Raw genomic sequence first — 20362 nt, forward strand, 5'->3', positions numbered from 1 at the left:
TATTAAAATAGTCAGTCCAATTCTGCTTCACATTTTTCAATATTCCCATCAAACATAGCTTTGTTAAAGTCATATTGAACTTCCTTAAATGTATTGTTTGCAATAAGGAATATGCATATAAATTTAAGAATTTTTCAAAAAGTATGATAATTAATTTCTACATATAATATAACGAAAAAAGAATTTAAAGTATTTTAATTAATCATGATTTATCGTTTATAATTAAATTTTATCGTTAATAAGCTTCAATAATTAATTAAATATATTTAAAGTAAAATCATTCGTAATCTTTAAATAAATTTAAAAATAAAAAAAGTTGTAAATTTATATTATAAATAATTTAGTGCTATTTTTTAAAATATTGAGAGATGCTCATTAAATTATCCATAAAAAGTAGACTTGGACAGTAATAAAATTTCTGACATTTATTAACATGTTACTTGATCGGTATTACACATTTTTTTTAATGACGAAGATATCGCGAGTTACTATAAACATTAAAATTGTAATATCATTACAAGGTATATCTGCAAACGTTGATAATGGCAAATACATCTTTTTTTAAATATTTTCTTTATCAGTAAATGTTTACAATCGTACAAAGTTTTCTCTCGAAGATCCAAGGCACAAAACATGCAGCTCGTCTTTCCTTCTTCTGAATTTTATAAACGAAACTTGACAAATTAAATAAAACTCCTAGAAATGTTGGCCAATTTACTGTATTATCAAACATTTCGATCAAATTTCTTTTTAATTTTTTTATATAGCAACAGTCATTGTTGTCTAGTTGTGGACAGTGTCGAATCGTAGTTTGACGAATGAAAATTGCGAAGCGTTCTTTCCTGTAAATTGAAATATTACAAATTCAATTTTATTTTATTTTTTCGAATAATATTAAATGTAAAAATGTATTCAATTTTCATAAATTTAAAATGATACTTTAAAGAAAATAGAATTTTTATTTTTATTTCTAATTATAGATATTCTTAAATAACTTATGAATTATTCATTTAAAGTTATAACAAAAATTGAAAAAAAATAAATAAAATAAGCATAAATCTATATAACATTCTAATAAAATATTTATAATTATATGTTTATATATTAATTATTTGCATAATTAAATTATCTTTAATGAATTTTTTATATTAAAATAGCATCGAACTGAATTAGGCGCACTTTTAAAATAATCATTTTAAAAATGATTTTATGTTCCCATTAATCTAAAAATTATAATTTAACTCATATATTTATAAGTTAATAATAGTACTAATTCAAACAGCAACAGTTATAAAATTTATTTACCAAAATTGATAAATATTTAAAATATACAAATTTATAACTTTAATCTGAAAATAGGATCATACATTATTTGTAAATATAAATTTACAATTTTAGCCTACTACAAATTTTATTGCAAACATTTGTCTATGTTGTTTGCAAAATTTCATAGGAAACGACAGATAAATATAATCATTGAATTAAAAGTTAGACATTAGCAAAACAATAATAACAAAACTGATAACAATAATCAAGCAAATTTAAATACTCCAGTAAACAAGACTAGCAACAGAATATTTTTCGTTATACATATTTGTATATATATATATATATATCTGTGTGTGTTTTTAACAAAGAATAGATTAAAACGGAAATAATCATCATAAATATACAAGATAATGTAATACTGATCTGTCGACATCTGGTTTATTTCAAGAAATAAAAAAAATTTATAAAAAGTTTTTCAATTTCATGTTTTCCATCTAAAAATAAGAAAAAAAGTTCTATTCCATCCTTTAATCGACTATTTGATCACTCTTGATGATAATTGTACTAAAATAATATGAATAAACGAAAATTCCCAGCAAGTACATTCTTTCTCATCTCCAACTTTGGTCTGATTAAATTAACCTTTCCAACTTCGATAGCTTAGTTCGACTATTTAGAAGCCAGTTAATCACAATAAATTTGCATTAGCCTACAAGATTATTCTAACGGTAATTTACTTTTAGGTTATTATCAGTAGTACGAGTAACAAAAATAAAAATAAAAAAAATAAATAAAAAAGCTTAAACGCTTAATGCGGTAGAAAGTTATTTTGTTCTAAATATTTCTATCAATTTTTTTACATAAAATTTTACGTGTAAAATTATCTTTGAGTGAAAAATTAATTAAATTTTAATTTAATTAAGCTTACGTTTTTGGTCTTGTAATTTTTTAATTTTGTGAATTTTTTTCGATTTATAAATTTTTTTCCTTTATGATATATATTTTCTTTTAATTTTGATTTTATATTCAATATCAAAATGTGAAATTAATTTTTGAAGTTATTAAATCGAAAACGTGTTAGAATAAGAGAAAAATTTGTTATATAAAAATAAAATTTGTAAATTTTAAATATATATTTTCACTCAACTATGTTTTGTAATCCAAAAAATTACTGATAAAAATACAGTCGACCCCCTATAACACTGTTGATAATTCCATTTTATATGAATTCCATGTTGTACGAGTCACTTAGATTTTACAAATACGTGTGCAGGGGCTGTGAACGGCTCACGTATTTGTGAAATCTAAGTGACTTGTACAACATGGAATTCATATAAAACGGAATTATCAACAGTGTTATAGGGGGGTCGACTGTATAAACATATTATAAAATAATTATTTTAAAGATGAAAAAATATTATATAATTTAAAAATTTAATTTTATAAGACAAAAGTTTATTGCAAAACAAAATAATTACATAATTCTAAAAGTTAATTATATAATCCAAAGATCTACTTTTAAAAATATAATTATAAAAAGTATATTATAATCTTATTTTTTAATTTAAATTATTATATAAAACTCAGAATAATTTAATTTAAAAAAAATTTAAAATGTAATTCGAAACTTAAACAAAATAATATTAAACTGAATAAAATTAAAATATATTTTAAATGCTGATATTTTGTTTATAAATTATAAAGTTTGAAAGTTGTAATATTTAAATTTAAGAATTTTGAAAAAAATTAAATAAAGAAAATTATAAAAATACTTTTAGCGACAAAAAATAAATAATTTTTGTTTAAAGGGAATAATTGATATCAAGTCAGCTTTAACAAAAATTAAATAATATAAATTCATTCATTTATAACCGAATAAAAAATTCAAGAATTGGAAAATAGAAAATGTCAAATATATATAAATTTAAAAAAATGACTTTTAAAGCTAAATCTATATAGCAATTTTCTTAAATTTTTAAATAAATAAATTATTAAAGGACTACGTAAAATATTTAGCAGCTATAATTGATTATATAAATATATTTCTCTCTTTTAGTTGTTATAAGATTTACGATATGATAAGATTACTACAAAATTCGTACTAAATAAACGACTTGACGATAGTTTGAAAAACATAATTTATTATTTTATATCAAACTACAGCATAAAAATACAGCAGAATAACTAAGTAAATACAGAATTTTTCAGTAGGAGTTGTAAAAAAAAACATACGTTTGTATCATGTTCATCTTCACCATTTACTTTTCTAGTCAATTCGTGCTAAGAACCTGTCGCAGAGAAAGAATTATTTGTTTTGGCATATAAACAAATATGAAATAAAAAAATTCGTAATTTAAATTATATATTAATATTTTAAATATAAACAACACGTAAATTATTAATAATTAATAAGATTTAAAAAATTTAATTTATAAAACGAAATTTGTTTTTGGATATCTTTACTCAAGCTGAAAAGATAAATATTTACTTAATTATATAAATGTAATATGATTTTAAAATATACATTATATTTATTTAATTATAATAAATCATATTATAGATAAATTCAAAACCGAAGAGATTCTGTATCTGCAAACGTTCTGTAAAGCTAGATTTAGTATCGGTCAGCTGCAATTCTAACAAAGTTAATGAAACAGAATCGCGTTAGACAACAAATTAACGGTTGTATATCATTTACGGAATATAACACACCAGAGACTGTATATCGTTGTTTAAGGTAGTTTGCTTAAATACACCGGTCTATGCTTGTCTCATAATGTCAAGGTCCACATTAAATTCATTAAACTGCTTGACATTTTCATGTGATGGTTACTGCAATCGGTTAATTTAATTCGACCTTTATACAATTAGAATGTAAATACAGTATATTAATATAACAATTTTGTTAAAATAGAAAATTCAATTTTAAATTTAGAAAAAAACATATATGTGTATATAAGAATTTTTCCTAATATTTGAGGAAATTTTTTCATAATTCAGACATTGTTTATAAATACGAGTATATACAGAGTTCTATCTATTATATTGGAGTATATTCGTTTCATCTTGGTATAGATATCCCTTACAAATCGTTCAATATTTTGAATGAAATACTTACTTTAGTAAGGAACGTATCCAAAAATTCAACTGTTCTTTTCACACACGCACACAAGAAACAATTTTTCATTTTTTTCTCGAGTATTGTTGTTAATATGAAGAACACCATACACAATAATGAGAAACCTGCGTGAGTTTGGCAAAATAGCGATGCATTGTTATAGAATTTGTTTGACACTCTGCTTCTTCTCACTGCTTCCTATGTAAAATCTTTTGTTTCTTAGTGAGAGACACAATAATGATTTTGATCGCAGCAACTCTTCCTTATCAATTTAGAATGAAGATGGCTTACATAATGAATACCGCTTTCAATGGCTTCTGTCTTACCACTTCATTATTTGTTATTGTTTTGTAACATTTGCAGAATATATCTACAACATAGATGTTTGTACAGTATAGATGCTTGAATTAATCATTGTTGTTCATAATGATTTATTATCCTGACTCCTATATGGTTTAAGTGTAATGTTTACTTGAACGCGAATTGTTAAACTATGCAACATGTTAAAATCACTAAAATATTATAACTAAATATAATCTAATTGTTAAACAAATGTATTCTAAATAAAATATGTAATTCGGTTGTTTAAATTCGAAATATTTCAAATACCTAAAATGAATTTAATTATTTAATAAAAGCGAGAATTTTCAACTATTTAATTACAGAAATTTCCTGTTAAAATAATAAAAGTTATAAACTTTTAAAGTTTTAATATAATTTATTATATTATATTTCTCTTTTGTTATGAATTATAAAGTTATAAATATTATTATTTATGAATTTAATGAATATTCTACTTATACGAATGATATATATACTAAAGAGTATAGTTTCTATAAAAATATTAAATATTTCAATCTTCTAAATATGTAGACATTTTAAAGAAACATTCTAACAGTCTCACAGTTCCAAGTTTTCAATCGTAGACTGATAGTTAATTTATATAAAATTAAAATTATTGTTTTAATTATCTCGAATGTAATAACCATTGATAGTGTAACGCATTAGATATAATCAATAATCGAAATTGAACCAATTATATTTTACAATTTAAGGTAAACATGCATATAATTTTATCAATTGATTAACTTAATTATCTTTCTTTGTTCGGAAAATATTTTAAAACAGAATATTTATTTTAAAAATAAATTAAATTTTACACATATATTTACATTAATTAATTTTATGTTTTAATATTCGGATAATAAAATAATCAATAAAGTTAATGATTCTTCTAGATTTTTCAGAGATAAACTTCATAATATTTCACATTAAAAAAAAACAATATTTCTTTAAATAATGAATACTTAATAAGAAAAAACAGATATTAAGATAGAAATTACAATATATTACGCTGAATTTTAAAATTTGGTAAAGTAGATAATAAATAAATGAAACCTTTTTTCAAGTTGCAGTGATAATCTCTATCGCATTCTGCTTCTGACATTTCATGGTTATCTGTCGCGTTGGCAGTAAAATGTCTTTTCGCCATTTCTTCGCTGTTGCTGTCGTCTTCCGATCCACTAAATAATTTAATTTATATCATATGTAAGCTATTTATTAATAAAAATTTAAATATTTCCAGTGAATAATAATACTTAAAGTAGTAATAAAGTATTAATAATTTATATTATCGATTCTTTCATGGTTGCATTCTTATCATGCATTATATATATATATATATGAAAGACATAAAGTTTGAATAAATATATGGCTTTACCTATCGGTATATGTATCTCGAGAGTTATTCATAGAATTGTGTCTTCGTGTTGGTTCTGTAATCCTGTGGGTTTGATATCGCTCGTGTCTATCCTCGTGATTTATCCTATGGGATTTTGTGGGATCTTGCCTATTATCAGAAGCTGGACGAACAAAACAAATTCATGTGAGAAATGTTATTTAATCGTTTTATTTACTCTTTATGATCCCAAGAAAGAGTAAAATAGCTTCAAATATTTAATCAGATATTGAATAAAATATTTTATTTCTTTAAGTAAATTTTTTAAAATTTTACAATATGATTTTAAATAATTTTTAAATACAAAAAAGAGTTTTCTATACAAATATGAAAGATTTTTATGAAATATTTAAATAGCTTTTTTCGTAAAATTCAGTTTTTAAATTTTATTTTAAATAATATATGAATGAGAAATAATATTTAAAAATATACAAATTATTTAATTGTAATTTTATTTATTTTTCTTGTTAAAAATAATCGGAAAACAATTTATTGGAATAATATAATTATAATTTTTTATAGCAAATTAAATAATATGATGTAAAAGTTATTAAAGGATTTAATCGGAAAATTACTTTACCTGTAAGATATTGTCCACCATCTGCAAAAACCGTTTGATAATCATGAGAGACTGAAGAACATCTAGTCTGATTGCAAAACTAAAAACAAATTATTACTTTGTTTAAAATAAACTATTAATTCAAAGTAATTATAATTTATTGTAAAAGAAAACCTATTACGCTTTTGAATATTAGCTTACAAAATCATTTTCTAAATTATATCTGTATAAATAGAAAAATAAAAAATAAAAATAAATTAAAAATTCATTTTCGTTTAAACGACTATTTTTAAAAGTGTATTTTAAGTAAAATAAGATATAAAAAATTTAAGTATTCGTTTTGGAATATAGCCAGCTTTGAATTTTTATGGTAAAACTTAAGACATTTTATTTTAATATTAAAATAAATACTTATGTAAAATTTATTTTAAAATATCAAGTGTACCTGTTTGGGAGGAAAAGGTACGTCGTAAGTATGCTCTGGCCTATTCCCTACATGTCTTTGCAAGCTATTAGTTTGTCCTGAAGACGATTCGCTATCACCAGAATACATAGATATTCTCGTTGTTGCATAAGGAGAAGGATAATAAAGAGGTTCCCTCGGTGTTTCGTATAGCTTCTTTCCAACAGAAGCCATAGAAATGCTATCTCCCTTCGGGTCTGCACGGCGATCTGTAATACAATAATATCAGAACAATGTGACTTATTACACGAGAAAGAAACCTTCGAATGGAAACAACGATTTTTTTATTAAGTCAAAGTGTATTAGCTACTATGTAGTATTGTCAATTGTGACAGGTTTAATATAACTATTTTCGTAAATTCGTTAAATAACATAAAGTAAATCTCTATTGATCACATTGTTAAAGCAAAATAAATTATTTTTAGATACGTGTTTCGTGTTTTATCATTAGAAATTAACATAGAAGCATTTCAAAAGTAAATAAACTCAGATATTACATCAATGAAAAGTGTGTAAAAAATAAGAAAAAATTTAAATGTAAGAAATAAATAAATTTCAAAATATATTACTTTCAAATTAAATTGTTCAAAAAATAAAGAATTGTTAATAAAAACGCGCAGAAAACAAAAATTTTTACGAATATGTTTAACCTTCAGAACGTAATTAGAAAACTTTACGAATAAATCAAACTAGAATCACTACAGCAATTCTATATTTATTACAGAAAATTGATGACCAAGAAGAAGAACTTCCTTGACTAGACTTTATCTTTAAAATTATAAAATTTTCTGCATTCGTTTATTAGTTTCCTATTAATAAACTATAAATCGATGAATGTCATGTTCTTTTAAGCAATTTCTTAAAAATTTTAGTATTAGAAATGAGTTGTATAACAAATACTAGAAGTAACTTTAAGAAAGAAATATCAATAGATTCAGCATAACGAATATCAAGGAATACACTCAAAAATATAAGATAGGTTTCATAATATTTTCCCCTCGAATTGCTACCTTGCATATACTGGTATTGCAATTCCAGTTTATTTTAATAAGGCCCATATTAATATTTTTCGAATGGAATTTATTAATTTTTTGGCTTTCTCGATTTATTTTAACTAGGAATACGTTTCTGGAATAAAGTTTTCAAAGAATTTACACGAGGACATTTTTCTACGGATATCTTAACAGAGAAGTTCTTGTGAATGCATGTCGGTGGTATTGTCGTCGAAGAAAAGGAGAAATTATTTATGGCAGTGAACAGAAGAGTACCAGAGACAGAGCGTTATAGAAGACCATCAACTAAGAAGGTAGCTTCACATTGTGTTTTGGACCATTAGATCTAAGTGCAATATTCATTCTTTTCAAAGTCAGAATACAAGGAAGAACAGTAATGTAGTAATCGTTAAGCGTTCTACGTCACGAAATTCGTGGCAAGTTTACGTGGCAATTTTAAAGTTATCGTTTCGAAATACGTAAAGATAGACATATTTCTTAGAATGGTGTGAAATTGTTTCTTAGCACATTAAGAAACTTGGCAATCTTCCCACAAAACAACAAGGCGCAAATTACCATCGCGTTGTAGATAAATATATTATTTGAAATATGAAAAAATTAAAAATAATAAAAAAAGTTCTTTTGAAGGAAGTTGAATGGTTTCCGTGCCAACGCAAATCAGTAAAATTATGAAGCACAACTACCGAAATATTTTTTCTTCGTTCGTAAGTGAGAAAAGTTAATGACTTATAAAGTGAATAACCTTTACAACGACATAAAAGCAACGTTCTGTATGTTTATAAAAATGTTTCCTTTGGCAATGTCGTCGGATAATTTTACTTTAATCTTGTGCTTTAAGCTTTTTTATTTATTTATTTTTTTGTAAAGTAAACAAATTAGTTTTTCATTTTATTGATGAGGAATACATGATGAATTAATCTTTTAAATTAATTAATAAGTTTTAAAATAATTGAGAAGAAAGTTAGTTTTTTTTTGCTTTAAATAATTATTTTAAATTAATATGTAAATTAAATGGAGAATATCTTACTTAATGAACTTTCGTATAACAAGTTAAACAAGAAAGAAATTTAATACATTAAATATATTCGCATATTTTCCTTTCTACTTATTTAAAAATTGTTTAGAAAAGAATTCTTACGAGTGCAATTTTCAATCTTTCTTTTTCGCTCTTTCTCGTTTTTTGAAAGAAAATTTACTCGAAATGAATTATATAACAAGTATATTCTCCAATCGAATATTTAAATTTATTTTGAATATTTAATAATATTAATATGAAACTAAAGTATTCCAGGAATTTCAAGAATTACCCATATTCATTCAAGCGCTGATACGGCTAAAATATTGATTTGTTACACGGGATATATTCGATACATATTTTACGATGCGTAGAGGAGAACAGAATGAATTAAACTGTAACTTTCTAACTTAATAGTCTCATTTAACGAGAATATGCGTGCTAACTATGATTCATGACTAATTCCACAGAAAGCGTAAAAAGAAAAAAAATCGAATCTGGAACGTATCTACAATATAACACGATTTAAACGAGTACTTAGATCAGATCGTCTAAGACATTACTTGTACTATCTCCAGTCTTCACGCATCCGTGCACTATAAGCAATTCTGACTGACACGAGAAATGGTGCAATAGCTTAAATGCATTGAGTTATAAAGCTTTAACATCATCTAAGGTAAAAGTTGTAACCTACATGCACTCCAGAGAATATACTATAATGGACTGCATATCTGTATTTATTGAATATTCCAAGATACATATACGAACAGCGAATTTTTAAAATAAAATATTGGTTTGGTGTGAAGTTATATTCTGCTATATATAGAATACTAATATAATAAAATATTCTTTTTCACTTTTTCAAATGTAATTTGAGTATATGATTTATAACTTAATAAAAATTTAATAAAAAAAATTCTATATTTTACCGAATTTTTAAAATTTTATAAATTAAATTGAATTTAATTGAAAGAGTTTGCTTTGATTTTTAACGAAATTAATAATTCTGTTTTAAGAATTAATTAATCTATAAACTGTATACAAATATTTATTATAGTAGCCAGGAAGCTATTCAATTATAATTATTATATTATTATTTTACATATGAATATACAGAAATATAATTAGTCACATTAAACTAGTCATAATGAAATTTTACATAGTTATAAACACATTTAACGTAGTCATATTTAATAATGTTATGAATAAGTTTCGTATTATAATAGAGAACCATAATAATAGTAAACAAATAAGCATTTTAAATTTAGAATTTTTAAAGAAAAATAATATAAAAATGTAATAGATTAAGAAGCAGGAAACAATTTTTGTAAGGTATTTTTGTTCAGAAAGAATAAAAATATTTTGACGAAAAAAACTGATATTCACCGGATTCTTGAGAAGTTGTACCATATTCAGAATTTCTACTTTTTTTAACGCAAGCTATGAGTACTACAACTGTAATCACCAGTAATACAACTATAGCGCAGACAATTGGGATTATAATGGACAAGTTCTTGTAGAAAGACGTTCCTTCGTTTCCTTCATTTAATGCCGGAGACAGAGTAGCTAGTGGAAAGAAAGAAGACATTATTACATTCGATATACTGGATGTAATTTTACCTTTGCCGATTCCCCCAATTCAATTTTGAAACTGCTTCTAGAAATGAAACTTCTTTCAGATGTAATATAGAAAAAAATAAAAATAAAAAATTTCTGAAATAAAAAATAAAATGGTAGCCCAGAATCGTTATGATTTCCGATAAATTTTATTTTTTAATTCGTCGTATAAAATTTATATATTGTTAAAATATTGATATTTTATTTAAAATTTCAAAGTTGAAAGCTCTTTTTTAATTTCTTATTTATTTTAGTAGATATTTAATAGTTTTTCTATGAGTGACAACTGAAATAAACACGAAATATTCTTTGCAGATAAAAAAAGAAATAAAAACATAAAAAGGTAGATATCCAAGCAATTCTCACCACCAGTTAAGGTGAGTGTTCCAAAAACAAACTCGGCTTCTGTGGTTCCTGCCTCGTTGTGAGCCGACATCAAGAGGTTGTACCTTGTAGCAGGCTGAAGACCTGGTAACAGGAAATTGTTTTCGACAGGAAGAATGCTGTTTGAAACGAGTGTCCACTCCCTCTGACCACGTTGTTTGTATTGGATAGTGAAGGACGAGATAGGACAACCTCCATTATGCCAAGCATTGAGTTTTACCAACACAGACGTAGTGTTGACGTACAATAAATGCTTCTTATCTGGAGCGACAGGAGCTGCAAGAAAAGAAAACATGCTACCATAAGTAAAATAATTCTATTTCTCACAGTAGTTTCATTACGTTTGCATGACTTCTTTAATTACTTAATCATAAAATAAACTTGGTATGGAGAAAAAAAATAGTAAGGAATGAATGTAGTTACTTTGTCTCACATTATCTTAAGTTTGAAAACTAATTATTCACTGAAAATAATGACCGTAATTTAATATTCAATTACTCTTCATCGTTAATGTTAATCAATAAAAACTTTTTCAAATTACAATCAATAAAATTTCTCCGATTGCATAGTAAATTTAACTAAAATATTATTTAAAAGTATTTAAAATATTTATAGATCTTTCAGCTGAAGATGAATTGGATTGCATCAATCATCGCGCAATTTCTCATTACTAAATAGATAAACAATTTTTTTTAAATCTCATTTATATAATTTAACAATTTTCTCGAAAATTATTTTCAATGATCTAGAGAGTAATAAGTGGACGTTTTAAATAACACTTCTATCATTTAAATTTAATATTAATAAAATGGGAGTAGTGTTAGAAGATCTATCAGGGGAGTGTTTAGGAAGTTTAATGCTACCATCTAGTGCCAGAAATTATAACTAAAATTTCACAATATACCAACCTCCTCCGAGTGTGGTGACGCTTGTTATGTCACTGTGATCACTTTTTCCTATCTCGTTATAAGCGTACATGTAAAACTGATAACGAGTACCACACTGAAGATTTTGAAGAGTGTAAGATAATTGGTCTCCAGGTACATCCATCTCCTCCCACTGGCCATTCTCTTGTTTATATAATATTGTATATCCTTTGAAAATAAATTGATAAAATAAACAATAAATACGCTTATAAAAACTAATCTACATATATTACTTTATTCACACATTTTTTTAAAAAACTTAATATTATGTAATGTTGTTTTTTATAGTTTGAATAATGTAATATATTTAAGCTAATAGGATAAAATTTTAATAAAATATTTATTAAAGGTACTTGAAATATTTTGTTAATAAAAACAAAATATTTATTATGAATTCCATTATATATATATAANCAGAGATTTTTATTTAGAATTCAATAGATAATTATCAATTAAAATTAATAGCTACAAATTTTATAAATTTAATATAGGAGTTTTTTCAGTATATTTTAAATTTAATTATGTAGATAGTCCTAAAATTTTATGAATTGTATTAATATTTAATATTAATTCAGTAGTTTAAAGCTTGATGAAGAATATAAAAAAATAACCCTAGTTTAACGCGATGTTTAGAAGAATTATTCTTATATATAAAATTATTTTTTAAATAAATAAATATAATATATACATATATATAAACTACATACCACAGCATTCCCTAAATTTTAATTTGATGCTTAGAACGAATCTTGATCTTATAAATTGTAAATTTGATTGAAAATTTTTCAGTTTGCAATTTAAATCATGTCATTTAATATAGACGAATTCAATACATCAGAATTATTTAAGCTAGAAATATGCATATTAAGAAAAACGTTCACGACTTTCTATCCCTATAAACGCATAATTTTCATAAAAATTCTTATTAGTAAAAAATCGAGACGACTTTCTCTTATATATAATTTTATTGTAAGGTTGTGTATGAATTACAGAAATTTCCTACATATTTCTAAAGTTCAAAATTTCCATAATATTATATATTTAATATTACTATATAGAATGAAAAATGATTTATATATTTAAATTATCTGTCATTCCTTTCGTTTTTGAGATTTCCGCTATCCAGTTTCACTGCTTAAATTAATCACAGAAGAGATTTTTCACTTGTAAATTTCTAGGAACATGTTTCGGATTGCATAAATTAAAATTGATAAATTGAAAATACTTTTAACATTTTAAAATTGTTGAATATTTTTTTATAAATTTTCAAAAAAAAAATTTAATGATATATAATATATTTAAATTTAAATTCTTAGATAAGAATGTTTTGAATATGGATAAAAAGTATTAAAAGTAAGTTAAAGCAGTAGCTAATAATGGACTGTGAGTTACGTTTAATATGAGCCGTTATATATAAAAAAGTAAATAGTAGTCATCATGGCAAAGTTTGTAATTACGATAAAAGAGAATTAGCGATACACTTTCTCCTTTTTTAATTTCTTAAAGTAAATTTCAAATATTTAAATCTGTATGAAACATGTTAGAAGTTTTTTCTACATGTTTCATGTGGAGTAACGTCATTAATATAGCTTTAAAGACTTTTTATATAAGTTTTTCTTTAAAACAGACATCATTAACTTAATTCTTATCTATTATATAGAATCATTTCAATTAACTTTACCATTAATCATTCGATCAAGTGTTCGAAGTTCAATTAAACAATTCATTTTCTTTCAACTTAAATACACTTTTAAAGTTTAATGATGCGCTTAAGTAAAATTCTTTAAAATACTGTTGGGATCAGGAAATAAAATTTAAATTGACTATATCAATTTACTATTCGCATTATATGATTTACTCCTTAAATGTAAATTACCTCTTGAAAATTGTAAAACGACATTTTAAAATTAATAAATGTATCGGTAAATTTATACGAAAGTAATTCTTAATCCAAATGATTCAATTAAATTTATATTATAAACATAAGCATAATAACTATTATAAAATTAAATTCTATAATAAAACGCGTAACATATTTTAAATGAAAAATTATATCATTTAAATCCCTATTTCTTTTTTTGTTGTAGAATCTGAACTTTTACAAATGTAACTCAATTGAATAAAAATCTAAACTATTTATCACCGTAAAAGAAAAGTATAGATTTGGAAGTTTCAAAAGATTTTCTTGTATTCAGATACGGTGCTTTGATCATTCTGAATACATTAGTTCAGTAGAAAGAAAACATTGATTGATTGAATTCTTCGAAAATCAATTGTAATTCGAGACTTAGAATAGCCTTATCTGAGTCTATTAATGAAATCATTTAAACCTTTTGTTAACGTTTAAGGACGATTTGATTGAACTTTTAAGCATATTTACGAAAAGATCGCATTTAAAATACCGGTTTTATTTTGCATATTGTCTTCGTTTTATTTTAAAATTTAATTAATAATTAAGTATTATTCTCGTAAAGACTCGATAGAGATATTTTTACATTTAACATCTTAAAAAATAAAGTATATTTGAATTTTAACTACTGTATATAAATAATTGTTTTTCTAAATTGTCTTAATCTCTCCCATTCTTATAATTTTTCACATTTAAATCAGCTTTGAAATAAAATTTTATACCTCATAAATTCTTTTAATATTCAATATTACTCTTTTTTATTCATCCATTATTCTTTAATCCTGATAGGAATAAAAGCATTTCAATGAATTTCAACTATCTAACATTGAAGTCTAAATTGACTACATTTAACTTCCTACAAAGAATACAATTTCCACAGATTTTTGCAGCTCACGCACGGCATCGATTTGCATCGTTTGATTTAGCGACAAGGCCAGGTCATTAGTTTTCGAACAGCATTCCTAGTCCATTGAAATTCCTTGATTCAACCTCCTCTAAACTTGTTTTTGTTACTTTCTCGAAAGTATTCTCAAGAAATCAGTACACGATTATTGAACTTTGTCTATAGTCAAAGTGATTGTACTAACAACTAAAGAGATACTAGAACAAATAAAACAACATTAAAAAAATGTAGTAAAATAAAAACTATTTAAAATTGAAAACAATAATATAAACCATTAGTATTTTTATGAATATCTTATTTTTATAAAAAGATATAATATAACTTTAATTAAAACAAATTTATTTTATACAAAATGTTTTAACTGTTATTTTAATAATAATAAACGTCAATTAATGTAGATATAATTTTAAAAAATGATTTAAAGATTAAGTAAATTTTATAAATACAGAAATATTCATTGAATAATTTTGCAAGAGTTAATTAATTGCAGTTCATCAATCAGCTGAAAAATTTTGAAATCATTTCTAATTTTGATTTTTAAACAACATTTTGATATATTTATTAAATCGAAATTTGTTAAATTGTGAGTTTTTATACATATTCAAAGTATTCGTTTTATAAAGCAACTTGAAAGTAGATTTTTTAAAATAAATATAATAAATTACATGAAGAATTTACTGTAATTTCTTTGCATGAGGAAAGTGCTTCAACAGATTGTGATGATGTTAAAGAGAAATAAGTTCATGTTACAACTATAGGCATTCAAGACAGAAAACAATGTACAATCCAATACTTAATTCTAATTGAAATTGTTTAATTCAATTTCTAATATGAATTGTAGTTACATATTCATTTTTCCAACTAAAAACTGTTTTAGTTTATTTCAGATTAAAGAAATTTTTAATAAGCTATAATTTCTAAAATAGTAATAATCGTAATAATATTATCAGATTCTTTACTTGGTAGATTTGTAATGCGTAGTATATATTGTATAATAAACTGCACCCTATATTAGTGTATTATATAATATCAAATTCTGTAATAATAGAATTGTAATTAAAGTTTATAAAGTGTAATTAAAAGTATATAATTTTATTAAAAATACATTAATTAATAAACAAAAATAAATTATTATTTACTATATTACATAATTTATAATATTTAAAATATTTTTATAATCTTAACTATTTTAATCTAATATATGAAAAAAATGACTTAGATGCATTCTAATTGAAGTGATAATAATCTCGTATATAACTTGTACGTGTATATAGATAAATACGACTTAGTTCTCTGATTATCCTGCAAATATATAGAATATTCACATCAATATATATTAACTAATGCAAGTGCTTTCACGGTTATCATAATATTATTGGTTGGAAATGATATTAGCTAAGTGACAGCCATGAAAATGATTATAATGCATTTTGATGTGGACATTTACAATTTAAACAGAATGAAATCCGAAAATTATTGATCAGTAATGTATAGTTATTTTATAGAATGAGTTTCAATTAGTTTTAATAATAAACTATGTTAAATTACATTGATTAATTCTGTTATATATAAATTTAACTTTTAAATAATTATTTTGCATCATAAAAATATCATTTAATTATTTTAAAGTAAATTTGATAAATATCAATATTTGAAATTAAATACTTAAATCTTTCAATGTAATAAAATAATATTTATTACATTAAAAGTTAATTGAAAAGTTAAAAAGCATTCGAACTGGCATTTAGGTAACGTGATCATTTGTGAAAGTCGTTACGTTAATGTTTTTGGTTAAATATTCTAGAAAAACGTATAGAAAACATTTTTTTCATATACTTTAAAAGAATTGATTTATTAATAATTATTATATAAGAAATTATATAGATTTATATTTTGAAGCTTTTCCTAAGAACTTATAAATTCATTTTCTTTACATCTTTTCTCAATATTACTTTCTCCTTGAATTATTATAACATGTTCGTTTTCAGTTTATATTCAATAAGCCAAAGTATCTGGGAGATGAAAATGCTATACGAATGAAATCGATAAAAATTTATTTTTCAATTTTATTGAGACAACATATCATGATATAAATCGAATTAAGTAATAAATAGATTGCTTTAATGGAAGACGAAGTAATATTGATTAAAAACGAATTGCTCTTTAAAAAATTCGAGTTGTATTGGATGTACAAACGGACGAAAATAATTTATAGAAATAATAAAATTACAGGACATTCAAAACTACATTAATTCATACTATTCAGAAATTTGTTAATCATATAATAACAGTAATGAATAGATTTATTTGTATATGAAAATAGATTACGAGAGATGATAATGAGGTAATAAATAAAAACCTGAGCTTAAAGATAATCAATTAAATATATAATAATTGAGGGTGCAATTTTCAAATTGCGGACCTATATACTTCCACTGGTACCTTTCTGGCTATCTGTCCTTTCTTAATCTCCAGAACGGTGTTAGATAGATGAAAGTCGAGGCCAAATATGGTAAGATTAGGGGCAGGAGGCCTTGACTTATTTAAATTTAAATATTTTCTCCAGAACGTAGTTAGATGAATGACTGGCATTATTCTATTGTTAACAGGAAAAGTATGATGTACAGGGGCAAGACACTACTAAAATCAAAGCCTATATTTTAAATTATATAAATTAAAAACATGATTAAAAATTGCAGCCCGGCATTATGATGCTGTTGTGTTAAATAATTGTTCGTTTAATGTATTTTCCCATTTTTGAAATTTTCATAGTTTTATGTGTTGTTAAGTTCCATCGAGTCGTCGTCGACTCCTGGTGACTTCATGGACAAGTCTTCTCCATCTTGATCTTTCCCTTGTTGTCTCTCGTAGCTCCTCCAGCTTCATTTCTGTGACTTTCTCTATTTCCTCCATCCATCTTATCCGTTGCCTTCCCCTCTTCCTTCTACCTTCCACTTTTCCCAGCATAATAGTCTTCTCTAGGGAAACTTCTTTACGCATCACATGTCCAAAGTAGGTCAATTTTTGTTTTAAGATTCTTGACTCTAAGGAGAAGCTTGGCTTAATTTTTTCTAAAATTGAGATATTTGTTTTCTTTTCTGTCCATGGAACTCTAAGTAATCTTCTCCATACCCATAATTCGAATGCATCTATCATTTTTCTTTCCTTTTTCCTTAGAGTCCAGCTTTCACAGCCATATAATGTTACAGGGAAAACCATTGCTTCTACAATTCTTTTCTTAGTATGAATGGAAATGTCTTTATCTTTCATTATCTTGGTGAGATTTGCCATGGCTGTTCTGCCAAGATTAATTCTCCTCCTGATTTCTCCTTCACAACTTCCATTCCTTTCTATCTTTGAGCCCAAAAGTATGTAACTTTCTACCACTTCAATTCTTTCACCATCCACAATGAAATCTTTTAACTCTTTAGTTGACATTACTTTAGTTTTCTTTACATTTAGCTTCAAACCAAATTTAGCACTTTCTTCTTTTACCCTTATGATAAGTTTTTCTAAATCTGCTTTGCTTTCTGTCAAAAGGGTGGTATCATCTGCATATCTTATATTATTAATAGTTTCGCCTCCAATCTTGATACCAATGGACTCTTCATTTGTAGTAACCATTCTCATGATATATTCAGTATATAAGTTAAACAGATATGGAGACAAAATGCAGCCTTGTCGCACCCCTTTCTCAATTTTAAAGCATTCAGTTTCTCCGTATAGAGTTCTTACTTTTGCTTCTTGTTCATTGTAAAGACTCATCAATAAAGATATAAGGTGTTCAGGAATTCCCATGCTCCTGAGTACTTTCCATAACTTGGAGTGATCCACACAATCGAAGGCTTTACTATAGTCTATAAAACAAAAGAAGGCGTCCTTCTGGTACTCTTTTGCCTTTTCTAGAATCCATCTGATGTTGCTAATTTGATCGCGAGTTCCTCTTCCCTTTCTAAATCCAGCCTGTTCCAGTGGCAATTCTCTTTCTAAATATGGCTCAATTCTCTTCTGTATTATTTTTAACAGAATCTTACTTGCATGGGGAATTAGTGCGATTGTTCTATAGTTGGAACATTCTCTTGCATTGCCATTTTTTGGGATTGGTATAAAAATGGATTGCTTCCACTCCTTTGGCCAAACCTTCTTTTCCCATATTTGTTGGCATAGCTTTGTTAGTATTCTAATTCCTTCCTCTCCAGCTGCTTTGAGCAGTTCCACTGGAATTCCGTCAGTTCCTGCTGCTTTCCCAATTGAAATTTGGTTGATTGCCCATTCCACTTCTTCCTTCAAAATTGATGGTTCCAAAGTAAAATGTCTTCCTTCAATTATTTCTTCTATGTTATTATCTGCTTTATAAAGTTGTTCTGTATATTCTTTCCATCTTCTCTTTATTTCACTTTCTTCCATTAAATCCTTTCCATGTGTGTTCTTTAAAATACCAAGCCTAGGGGTAAATTTTCCAACGACCTCTTTAATTTTTTTGAAGAGATCCCTTGTACGTCCTTTTGTATTATTTAATTCAACTTCTTTGCATTTATTAAAATATTCTTCTTTATCCTTCCTAGCCTGTCTTTGGAACTCTGCAGTTAATTTTTTAATTGTTTGACGATCTCCTATAATTTTCATTTGTCTCCCAGTATTTGCAATTTCTAAAGATTTGTTTGACAGCCAAGGCGTTTTCTTATTTTCCTTCTTCTTTCCTATGCATTTATCAGCAGTATGTTTAATGGTGTTTTTTAAAGACTCTCAGACTTCATCAGGTTTCTTTCCTGATGTATTAATTGTTTTGAGACCTTCTTTTATTTCTGAGATGTAAGATGGGGTGATATCTCTAGCATAACATCCCATTATTTCACTTCCTTTTTTCTTAGCTTTCAAATGTAATGATATTTTTGAGATAAGGAGTTCATGATCAGTCCCACAGTCAGCACCCGGTCTGGTACATGCTGATTTGATTGCATTCCTCCATCTCTTGCTACCTATTATATAATCAATTTGATTTTTATAATTTCCATCTGGTGATGTCCATGTATATAGTCTTCGTTTATGTAATTGGAAATATGTATTTGCAATAAAGAGGTTATTTGAAATGCAGAATTCCACTAGTCGTATCCCAGCATCATTTCTTTTCCCAAGACCATATCTTCCAACATGTCCTGGAGTCTCTTCTTTTCCTACTTTTGCATTCCAGTCACCAAGAATAAAGAGTGCATCTTTTTTTGGTAAATTATTAACTGTTTCTTGAAGCTTTTCATAAAACCCTTCAATTTCTTCTTCTGTCGCTTCTGTAGTAGGAGCATAAACTTGAATGATTGACAGATTGACTGGTTTTCCCTGCATCCTCAAGACTATGATTCTGTCACTAACTGGTTTATAACCCAAAATAAAATTTACTAAATTCTTTTTTACAATTAGAGCCACTCCATTTTTTCTTAAGTTATCATGTC

At 25.2% G+C, this 20362-nt stretch overlaps 2 protein-coding genes across 2 annotated transcripts in view; both read right to left on the reverse strand.

The window, feature by feature from the left end:
* Positions 1 to 323: 323 nt before the first annotated feature.
* The window catches only part of LOC111616820 (Down syndrome cell adhesion molecule-like protein Dscam2), a 133605-nt gene continuing 113566 nt past the window's right edge, over positions 324 to 20362 (reverse strand). Inside the window, exons 19-28 of the mRNA XM_023358180.1 lie at positions 19668 to 20281; positions 17736 to 19343; positions 12085 to 12268; positions 11159 to 11452; positions 10562 to 10741; positions 7130 to 7356; positions 6706 to 6784; positions 6108 to 6249; positions 5786 to 5910; positions 324 to 842 (exon numbers count right to left, since the gene is read on the reverse strand). Coding sequence (XP_023213948.1) covers positions 784 to 842; positions 5786 to 5910; positions 6108 to 6249; positions 6706 to 6784; positions 7130 to 7356; positions 10562 to 10741; positions 11159 to 11452; positions 12085 to 12268; positions 17736 to 19343; positions 19668 to 20281 — 3512 coding nt within the window. The 3' untranslated portion in view covers positions 324 to 783. The remainder of the gene's footprint in view (positions 843 to 5785; positions 5911 to 6107; positions 6250 to 6705; positions 6785 to 7129; positions 7357 to 10561; positions 10742 to 11158; positions 11453 to 12084; positions 12269 to 17735; positions 19344 to 19667; positions 20282 to 20362) is intronic.
* On the reverse strand, positions 17828 to 20287 carry LOC111616659 (craniofacial development protein 2-like). Its single transcript, XM_023358050.1, has one exon. The coding sequence runs from the start codon at positions 20253 to 20255 to the stop codon at positions 19662 to 19664; it is 594 nt and encodes a 197-aa protein (XP_023213818.1). The 5' UTR covers positions 20256 to 20287; the 3' UTR covers positions 17828 to 19661.

Source organism: Centruroides sculpturatus, unplaced genomic scaffold, assembly GCF_000671375.1.
Source record: "Centruroides sculpturatus isolate CEXI.00-Female unplaced genomic scaffold, Cexi_2.0 scaffold24, whole genome shotgun sequence".
Taxonomy (NCBI): Eukaryota; Metazoa; Arthropoda; class Arachnida; order Scorpiones; family Buthidae; genus Centruroides; species Centruroides sculpturatus.